Below are 11,411 nucleotides of genomic sequence, written 5' to 3'. Positions count from 1 at the left end.
TTGCGATGCGTTTTGTCATTCGAAAGGTTGTACTTTGGCTATGAAGGCACTCATTTTGACGATCATTAATTGGTCAAATGGTTGAGTGGTTCAAATTTGGGGTCAGTAGTGAAGCTCACTGTAATTATAACATGTATAATATATTACATCGGATTACAATTTTTTGTAGACTAAAGAAATTAGAAAACAAAAAAGATGCGAAATTGTAGCCTAATCTCATTTTAATTAAATTAATCGCCAAACTTGTTCTTGTTTGATTTCTTGATGTCACGACGTAAAATATACCAAAAGACTCGTACCAGAGCTCTATTTAACAACCCGGACGTTGGAAATCCCTTAACCCTTTCCGCTCTGTTTATTTCCATGTTTACCTCAGTGTAAATTTACAAAATATCATATTTTTTTTTGTGTATACGTGATGTTATTGAATTTGAAACCATCGGAATGTTTTTTCTCTTTTTATTTTATTACACCAAGAATATGTGAATGCATTTGTGATCATGATGGATATTAGTTTCTGTCTGATTTATAGGGGTACTATTTAAACTGATCATTATCTAAAACGTCGTAAATTATACCTAAAATATTTCTAAATTATGCTATTTGCATCAATGTATCTACTTGATTCTAACTGAAAATTTTTTTTAAAGGGCTAATTAAAAACGGAGCGCACTAATTGTTAATTAATCATTTGACCTAGTTTCGGTTTTTGTTTTATAGTGGCTCGATATTATTAGTTGAAGCCCTCAGAATAAGTACTACTATTAGGCTTATTAGGTTTATTCTGCTTATATGGTTTTCTTACACCTACCTACTTTAATAAAAAGAACAATTACTTACTTACTTTACCAAAAGTTATAACGAACTTAAAAAGTTTACTTTTCAATTTTTTGACGTTGACGTTATAGGCACGCAGTAGAGGACATAACTCTTGCAAGTTATAACCAATTTTATTTATTGTGTATTACGGTTCTGATCGTTTGTAGCCTACTTGATATTTATTTTCTTCCAGATTTGACCATAAAACTAGTTTAGATTTTCCCAATGGGTCCAAATTATAAATAAAAAGAAAATCGATGCGGGACAAGAGATTAAAATATTTCGTTTCATATGAAACAAATGGCCATTCCGGATATTATCAGAAACCTTTAGTTTCGTTTTACAAGTCGCTTTTATGCAGTTGGGCACGATGCGGCAAGTTGGGCAATGCGGCAAAACGAACCCACCGGGTTTATTGTCATAGCTAGATGCACCAATATTTGCTTATCGATGCTAAATTTTTATCTTAAATTATAAAACATCTGTAAACATTTGTAAGAGTGATTTTGTTTTCTTTTGTTTAAGGCTGTCATGAAATTTCCTGTCGTGTTGGCTTGGATCTTTAAGAGTACATGTATACCGGTATATATTTACTTACTGAGAAGTATATTTTTATCCACCAAATGAGTTTACGTAATGGAAAATTTTACATGTATAATCTTACACACAAAACCCCCTAAACTGAAATTAAACCATGCATGATTTTGTTCTCAAAAAGTATGTTAAAGTATGTTCAGTTTTCTATATAAATTAACCTATAGTTAGATTTGTTGAAATAAAGACAGATAGAAGTTAGGTATAGTTTAGTGAATATTACAATAATAATGAAAGCTAATGATTCAACCTCATTTAAAACTGATAATGATGGATATATACAGACATGGGGTATTGTACCAATAGTAGATGAATCTATGATATATGACGCGATAGACACAGAGAAGATTTCTGGTAGGAAAAGAACTGATAGGCTACCACTACCGCCTCTTCCGCCGCCGATACCTCCAGTTCCTACAGTCAGTGATTACGGTCCTACTTGTGATCCTTATAAGAAGACAACAGTCCTTCCAAATAATGAGGTTAGTAAACCTTTCTAGTTGAAAAATTTTCAGGCTCAATATGGAACAATTTTTGAATAGTACACGATACAATTTATCAAAATAAGAAAGACACATTTTTAAAATATTAATTTTTCTAGGAAATTGGATTGGTGAAATTGTTTAAACTTCCAAGTTTTTCCATCAATACATGATCATGATCATGTAATATATCATATTTTTGTTTATCAAACTGAACTTAAAGTAAGGCGAAAAGTCTTAGTATGATCATCTCAGAACTCTCATAGAGATAAATACCAGATAGACGCTTTACTTTTCTTTCATAGGAGGAAGCAAACAAAGAAAGAAAGAGAACATGCAAGAAGAAACATGCTCTAGTCATATTGGTACTACTGCTTGTTGTTATAGCAATTGTTGCTATTTCAATACCAATTGCATTACATATTCACTATACAGGTAGACTGGGTAAGTATGACGATCTCGTTTCATTTTCGTTGATTAAGGAATACTACCACTAAGAAGGGAGATAAAAATAAAGTCTTAAATTTGGTCAATAAAAGTATTTATTCATCAGTTGTACTTACCTGTTGCTATTACTAAATAATAGATTTCCTATATAAGAAATAATATCTCAATTAAACTAAGTAGGCTTATTATTGAAAATCCAGTTATGAACAAAGACTCCTATTGGCCAAGTTTAAAATTTCAATTTTTGGTCATCCTCAGAGGTAGCATACCTTTACAGGTAGTGTTCCACCCAAAAATTTTTCTAATCGTGTTTGAAATGGGTAATTACTTAAATATCACCTTTTACCAGCCTATTACATACATGCTATCAGCGAAGACGGACAGCAGGGGCTGTGAGCTTTATATTTATGATCATGATTATGATGGTTATGATGATTATGATTATGATTATGATTATTATAGCAGGTATAGTTTCCGATGAGGTCATCGGAAATTTTACAGAAAATACCTCGACTTCTTTACAATCTACAACGGATTCTCCAACCACAAATTACAGTACACTAGTGTCAACATCAGCAATCGAGACAACACCAACATCCGGGACAACACCAGTAATCGAGACATCAAGTATCAAGACATCTGCAGCAATCGAGACAACACCAACATCCGGGACAACACCAGTAATCGAGACAACATCAAGAATGGAGACAACATCTGAAGTAATCGAGACAACACTAGTAATCGAGACAACATCTATGGTAATCGAGACAACATCTACAGTAATCGATACAACACTAGTAATCGAGACAACTACTTCAGGAGTAGGTGGTTGTACCTCAAAGATAAAGAGATGTCATTCCTGTACATGTTCCAACGGGAGGTGCCCCGTGAATGGACAAATTTCATCATCCAAAGCGTATGAATATGGAGAATATGATGATTGTGATGGTCATTGTTTTACTGAAGTTAGAAAACCTGATGGGAATAGTAAGTATCAATACGCACTGATTCAGTGATTATATTAAAGAGACAAATAGCACAATTTTGATCATAGTTTACGAAAACTTGTTGTCAAAAGGGTTTCATTGTGGGAAGGGGGTCGGGGGGGGGGGGGGGGGGGGTCTTTATTAATGAACATGATTGAAATATAGTATGCCTACACACCTACGGTTTCTAGCGCAAAGGTGTATACTGTCCACGCTAGACGGCAAACATTTTCCAGAGTTCAACAGGAAGACCCGTATCCACATACGCGTTTTCATGGGCGTTTTAAAGCCACGTTTGTTATCAACCAAGGATGAATCCTATTGAAAATAAGAAAAATCGAAAAATATTTTTAATTTTTAACTCGTAAATACTCTAGAGAGCACAATTCTTGATGGATTTAGATGAATCTTGGTGTGAGAGTTCGTAATCACCCAAGGATGAACCCTATTGAAAATCAGAAAAATTGAAAAATATTAAGTATGAGTTATTGCACTTGCTCTTTAAACTGCGTTCAATTTTAGCTCGTAAACAATGTAGAGGGCACAATTCTAGACATTTTGAGGAAACTTGGTAATATTATTCAGTATCTCCCCCAAAAATGTATGACTGAAAGTTGAATATTTCATACTGGTAATTGTTACTGTACTGCCAAATATTTTTATTTAAATTAAAGCTGCCAGTGGGCGTATATTACCTTGTCCAGTCCTTGTTACTGTTAGCCCGATCAGAGTCACACATTAACAGTGGGACGTAAAACTCTATTTCAGAAACACATCGCGGTTGTGCTACTTCTGATCCCAAATGGAAATCAAAACCAGAAAGTCATGAAATTGGATGTCATACTATTCAAGGAAGTTATGTATGTTTTTGCTGTGGAGAATACTGTAATAAGGATGATATGACCCAATATTATTCTACAGCCTGTAAATAATTCACTTATTTCTGCGATAGGTAATTGTCTTAAAGCTATAGAAGTATTAAATTAACTTATTTCTATCTAACGAGATTGATCTTAAAATCGTGTTATGTGGAATTTTGACACAATAGCTTCCAAAGTGTGCCAGCCAATTAAAAAACCATCAATAAAAGTCAAAAGACAATACAAGTCCTCACAAATATTAGGGGAACCTTCCAGCTAGGAAATTTTATGGTTGTTATCGAGAACTCCTTGATAAATAAAATAAATCTGCTTTTTTGCATTTTGGCTGATTTGTTTTGATCTGGCTGTATTTCAGCGGTGTTAGCGAAGCAGACCATGCTTTCTCTTTTCGAAACACTCTTTTAGAGGAGTCCAGTACTATACTAACTTTACTCTCGATTTTGCTATTCCTTGGACAAGATTTTTGATTGACGGAATTGTCTTGCTTGTACGGATTTTTATTTTATTGGCCGCTCTGATGGGTTGATTATTAAACGACTGGACAACAAGACATAACAATTTTCATGGATGGAAAGCGGAGGCATCAACAGAAAAAAATCACGAAGGAATTATTCAGATTTGCAATTTAATCATATTAACTTATTGATGGATATATGTGTTAAATAAAAATAATATAATTTATTTATAAGAGTTATCTCCCCTGAATTAAAAACCGGCTTCCAAACTCCAATCAATATATTATTATCCTTCAAAGTTGTCAAATCTGTTAAACTAGCAAACTGGCTTCGGGTTGGTATTTTTATGACATTTATTTACGACGATTGTTTCCCAAATTGATTAGTCCCATTAATATATACCGAATTAGATAAGTTAATTCGAAAAGGATATTGTTTAAATTGCGATGACATTTCTATTAAATCTATCTGAATTGCGTTTGAAAGGAAGAACATCGTGCCATTAACCCTGTTTTGTACTTTTTGATTTGTGAATGAACCGACATAGAGGTTTATTTTCTATTCATCTCTTGTTGATTGATGTTGATATCGAAGTGTTTGCATGGTCACTCTGCTGATTCTAGATGGGTACAGATATCTGAAAGTGTGTGTTGAATAGAAGCTGCTACATGTGTATCAATGTTTTATGGCCTATCGCATTTTAAAAGAGCAATTTATGTTCTTCAATATTTTTTAATATTTAATAAGTCAAAATCGGGATACGGAGGAAGTGTATAACGAGAATGTTTCAAGTGTCGCTGGTATAGAGTGTAAATTTATTATCATCTTCACAATGTCCATTTATTACGAAATTCGCCTAAAACACTGACATCAGACACTTTTCTTGCATGACTTAAGTTGGTAAAAACTGTGATTTGACTGGATTCTAGGCCTACTTTAGCAAATAGAGCCAATAAAATCATTGCATTTACAAACAAAAACAGACATCAGGCTCTTTTCTTGTAGTTTACGGGATTTTATAACTGTTGTGATTGGATTGTACGCTTGCGAATACAGCCAATCAGAGCCTTTGATAAAAAAAATATATTGAAACGTGCACTTTAACATGGCATAATAGAATGAAATATTACCATAATGTATCCAATTGTCATAGGTTGATACAGCACCAAGTACAAACAATGGTTTCAAACCTGATAAGTCACAGCCGTTCTTGATAACTAATCTATCAGTTAGCACAATTACTTTATCAAAACAGGAAGGGTTAGTTGAAGAGCATTGTTAGAGGTTTCTGTATTTGTTTGCTGCTATGGAAGTGAGCATCTGGATACCTACAAATAGTGAAATGATTTTAATAGAACCGGATCAGGAATTACCACGCCGGGTTTCCAGGAATACGAGAGAAGACTTGAAAAGAAAAGAAAGGCGAGCTAAGGTAATGGATATTCTTCGAAAGTATGTTAGTATATCAATTGTTTTTAAATTTTATTTGAGAATTTGAATTTTAGCTTCAAAATAAGATTGCGTTGATAAACATGATATAAACAATAGCCCACATCATTTCAAAATTTGTTTTTACAGAGGACAATTTTCAGTCAAAACTTTGGACAATTTTTGGTTGAAACTTTTTGGGGTGAAATATGTTTATATTCAATGTTCACTAACAAATACAAAACTACAGTACAAATATTTAGAAGATAATATTAACATTCATGGTAGGCGTATTTGTTCAACAGGTAGCCCGATCTCCATCTCTGCTATCAGTAAAATAAAACTTTTACGCCTTTGATTGGTTATTAGTTTAACTTTAATAATAGTGATAATTCACCATTATCAGGGTATGGGCACAGGCCTTGAATACAAGTAAATGTTAAAGTCTTCACCAGTACTGGATTTGTAGACTACGAATATAGCATCCTTCATAAATTAGGAATTACATTTTGTTTTTTTTCAATCTATCTGAAAATTTGCGTGCCCGAAAATTTTTGTCTCTTTGATAAGGTCTATAATGTGAACGGATAACTTCTGATTTTTAACTGAGAATACTGTCTATATTACTGATAAGGTTAGCTGAACAATTCTCGTTTCCAAAACAAGACTAGGATTGACCTCCAAAAATGGTGAAGCATGCCTTAAAAAATCTCATGTCACTGGCGAATCCAATGACTTTATTTTAAATTTGGATTTAGTTGAAGTGGTCCCGTGTTCGTGTTCAAATAATTAAAAAAAAAACGCACCCGTCTATAAATTAAATAATAGAAGTCGTTATTAACATCCGCTCATTATCTATATTATATTATGAAAATGTTGAAAACTGCCTGGAAAATGTCATAGTTTGAGTTATTTTTATACGCCCACATTGAAAATTTGAACACGTTTTCAAGAACAAGGGCAATAACTCATACTCAATATTATTCAGTGTTGCGCTAAAGAGTTCAAAAGAAGTGTATGACTGAAGGTTGAATACGCGGTATTTCATACTGGTGATTGTTACTGTACTGCTAAATATTTTCATTTAAAATCAAAGCTGCGCGTTTATTAAGATTCAAAGCATTTGACAGTACAGTAACAATCACCGGTATGAAATATTCAACCTTCAGTCATACACTTCTTTTAATCTTTTTGGGGTGATACTGATATTACAATACACAGGAATCGAGCCTTTTAGTGTTTTACGAGCTAAAAATTGAATGCATTTTTAAGAACGAGGCCGGTTACAATTTTAACTCATTTTCGAAATGCAATACGGTTCATTAATGGGTGATAATATACAATGTCATCAACTTTGTCAAAATCCGTCTATAATTGTATCTTTTAGAGTGTTTACAAGCTAAAAATTGAACGCGTTTCCATGAAACAGGGCAAGAACTCATTTCAAATATTTTTTTTAATTTTCGATAAGGTTCACCCTTGGATACAAACACTCACAACAAGTTTCGTTAAAATCCGTTAAGAATTGGCTTTTTTCGAGCTAAACATTTTCGCATTTTCAAGAACATGGGCAATAACTCATACTAATTATTTTTCTTTGATTTTCAATAGGGTTCATCATTGGGTGATTACAAACCCTCACCAAAATTCGGTGGTCAGGAATTGTGCCTTCTAAAGTGTTTACGAGCAGTTGTGGATACTTCATAAGGGCGTATAAAAAGCGATGATAACTTTAAAACGTCTTTGGTCGTTATGATAGAAAAATTAATTTGTTAGATAATTTGTACACAAGAAAACTGACATGTTGGCCACAATTCACCGAAATTGACTTGAAGGAAATTTTACGCTTTATCCATATTAACCCCTCTGATCTGCATCACTGACAGGGGTAACCAAGAAGATAAAAAGCCATTGTGTAACACGACAATGACATAATTAAACCACTCCTATTCTAATTTAAAGAAGATGTTATTCAAAATATTGGGCAATAATTGACATGAATGAAGAAAAGTAGGTCATGGGACTAACATGTTGAAACAAGATGATAAAATAAATATACCACAAGAAACAGAGACCTACATATTATTACTATATATATCTTAAATTTCTAAATTTAGTATCTTAGTAATATTTATAGTAAATATTGTCGAATAAACGTACACGATACGTCTTCCTAGAGTACAACAGCCTCATTTGATGATACCTGTTTAAATTTTAAAACTTACGAGTTACAGATGATCTCTTTTTCTTTTTCAACAATCCACGCTTGTGAAATCATTGGTATGAATTCTTGCGTCCACCCTCTCCAGATTGGGCGAATGTAAATTCTTTTTTAAATGAAAAGTTTTTTAGAAGGCCTAATCAAGATATCCAAGATCGTACTCACAGAACCAGAACGAACATATGACTTTCGTTTCTACTGAGGGGCTGGCTTTGGCCACCCATTTTCATATTTCTTAATATATGTTGGCCTCCCTTAAAAATCCCTTGGTCCTGACTTGGCCCCCTCGCTTGATGATTCCTAGAAACGCCACTTGACACACAGTTTTTTTGGTCACAACAATTATTGAAAATTATTCAAATGAGGCTTTGAGTGATGTTCTCGTTTCGATGGTGGTTTGTGACTTCTACTACCAGTTGTTGTATCATTGACACCTTAAATTGACTTCATGTATATTATTGTAATTGACCATAAAATCTACTGACCGAAAAATAGGCTGAATGAAAAGGTCAATAATTTAACAGATAATATATACTGTATTTTGTGGTCACTTTGTAAGATAGACTATTCATCTGCTGACAACAGAAAACTATTGATTGAGCTAAGTAAAGGTGAACGAACACAATTATTTTGTATGACTTATAATTGACTCGTATATGATGTCGAAACTCCACTGGTCTGCACATTTTTACCAATCTTAAACCCCCCTCACACCATATCGACTGTCAGTTGCGTTTGGTAGCGAATATTGACAGTGGTCATGAGTTCCAAGCTCAACTCAGTTTTATGAGCTCAATGTTTTCAAGAGTTTGTGCCAAGCCAATTTTTCAACTAAAGTTATGAATAGTATGATTAAATGAATAACACTTGAATTGTAATTTTAATACAAAATGTCAATATTTAGAACTTCGAGTAAAAGCCGGAAAAGAGCGTCAGCGTAATAATGTGTGTCCTTGTCTGTGAAAGCTTATAGCTCATCTGGACAAACGTACGAACGAAAATAACGTTTTTCTCAAGTTTAGTCGATTGAATTTTTGAGAAACGGGCTCCAGGGTTACGGTCTTATTGGAAATTGATATTTCTAAGCCTGTCATTATTTTATAACATCTAGAATATTGTATTGTTATTGTAAAATGATGAAGCATTACAAATTCTATTTTACTATCGGCCAGTAAGGTCTAGATCAAAAAGGCTTTTCAATTATAGAATATTTTAGATCAGATCTTGAGGTCTTTTTTCACAGTTAAAGATTAATCTTACTGAAAAATAGAATATATATTAATCATTTCAAGGATGTAAACGATACACCATTTCAATATGAATGTGGAGACGAAGTTTGGTTGTTGCCATAAACTACATTTTAGTATAATACCCAGCTCGACAACTTTCAGCAGTTTTTGCCTTGATACAGAGCGATAGCAGAACTTTCACTATAGAAACTGTTTGATAATACTCCCAGCCAGCAAGCGACAATTCGAGACTATTATACTATTTATAGTTACCAACAACCTTCATCTCTCATTTCTAAAGGGAAAATTATTCACAGGTGTAACAAATTAAGAGCATCTTGCATCTTGTTTTAATTGGTCTAATCTATTACATTAGAAAATATTTCGTGTTGCGAAAAAAAATCTACTTTCCTTTCGAACATTTTATCGCTAACTGTGATGTGCTTTCTTCCTGGAATAACATAAACAAATAACAATTTATTATCGATAATTTTTGATACCCGAGATTCTGAATGTGAAAGCGCCGTGGAAGCTCCATAAGGGCAATTAATCTACAGAGTGTCTGAGAGAAGAAACTTAATGAAATAAAGAATTGATTTGGTACACTTTGGTACATATTTTAGAGCAAAAACGTATAAAATTCATACTTTGAAATTTCCCAGAAATTCTAATAAGGGAACAAACTATTTTTCTGATCTAAAATGGAACACCTCAAACGTTCCATACAACAGTAATGAAATAATTGCTAAAACATGCAAAAAAAAAAAAAAAAAAAAATTAAACACCTGCATCACATTACATAACTTCCGAACAATTTCATCATTTTCTAAATTTGGAAACATGGAGTGCGCTACAATATTTTTAGCTTTGGACGACAAGCTTGTATAAGATGGTATTTTTGCACTTATATAATAAGCACACATTTATTTTGTTGTATGAGATAGTACCCCAAAGAAAACCACCATACCATTGTTATACAAATATATTAATTGATGTTACACGAAAGGAAAACATAGTCGTGAAAAAGTTTCCTATACAAGCTGACAAAGTTAAATTTTTAGCTAGTAATTCAGGAAAATCTTCAATAACAATTTATATGTTAATGAACTACTAATTTTTATTAACGTTTTTTTTTTTGCAACGATATATTTTAAACTTATTTTGACAAACAACTCGTACAGTGACATTATATATTCCTTATTTAGCAGTTTTATAGGTAACGTTTACATTTACAGTAGTCCGAAACATTCTGACTCTTCTCTGATAATATGTCTGATATACGACTCGCGTTTTGTTTACAGAAAATTTGACTTATCTACATTCCTTGACAATCCAAAGATGTATAATTGGTAAACAAAAATTTCGCCTAGTATAGGAAGCTATTTGGATAAAGTGAATCATGGCCCAATCTATTAATTAGAAAGGAGGGTGTGACGTTTTCATATAGTGATTACCTCTCCTTCCGGCGTCAAAGAAACGCACCTTTCTTGAACTTTTAAAGATCCCAGACCTTTGAAAGTGGCCTCTAAGAACAAAAGCTATAGATATATCAGATTAAATTGCAACAAAGTCAGAACTTATCGGACTATAATGATAATTGTTATCTACTGTCAATAGAAATGTTCTATTTACAATGATTTAATAGATGAATTACTTTAACTTGGCCTGAATAATCTCAAGTCTTTGATTGGTGATAGTTGACTATTGACTATCTTTCTATTCACTATTCAAACCTCTCGCTATTTACTCTAGTACGTGTGTATGGAAGGGGAACGAGCTGCCCCAGTTCGACAAATTTAGGATCTGACGAAACTTTTCTAGAGGGAAAAATGAAAAGAGTTGCTGTAACAGTTCATTTAATACATATCC

At 33.1% G+C, this 11,411-nt stretch overlaps 1 protein-coding gene across 1 annotated transcript; it reads left to right on the top strand.

Moving 5' to 3' along the window:
• The first annotated feature begins 1,577 nt into the window (after positions 1 to 1,577).
• LOTGIDRAFT_231533 (hypothetical protein) lies at positions 1,578 to 4,889 on the top strand. The gene is made up of 4 exons (XM_009053690.1): positions 1,578 to 1,895; positions 2,201 to 2,339; positions 3,162 to 3,329; positions 4,097 to 4,889. Exons 1-4 carry the CDS (start codon positions 1,644 to 1,646, stop codon positions 4,258 to 4,260), a joined length of 723 nt encoding a protein of 240 aa, XP_009051938.1. The 5' UTR covers positions 1,578 to 1,643; the 3' UTR covers positions 4,261 to 4,889.
• The last annotated feature ends 6,522 nt before the right edge of the window (positions 4,890 to 11,411 follow it).

This window comes from Lottia gigantea (genome assembly GCF_000327385.1).
Source record: "Lottia gigantea unplaced genomic scaffold LOTGIsca_20, whole genome shotgun sequence".
Classification (NCBI taxonomy): domain Eukaryota; kingdom Metazoa; phylum Mollusca; class Gastropoda; family Lottiidae; genus Lottia; species Lottia gigantea.
This window is presented reverse-complemented; position numbering and strand designations above follow the sequence as displayed.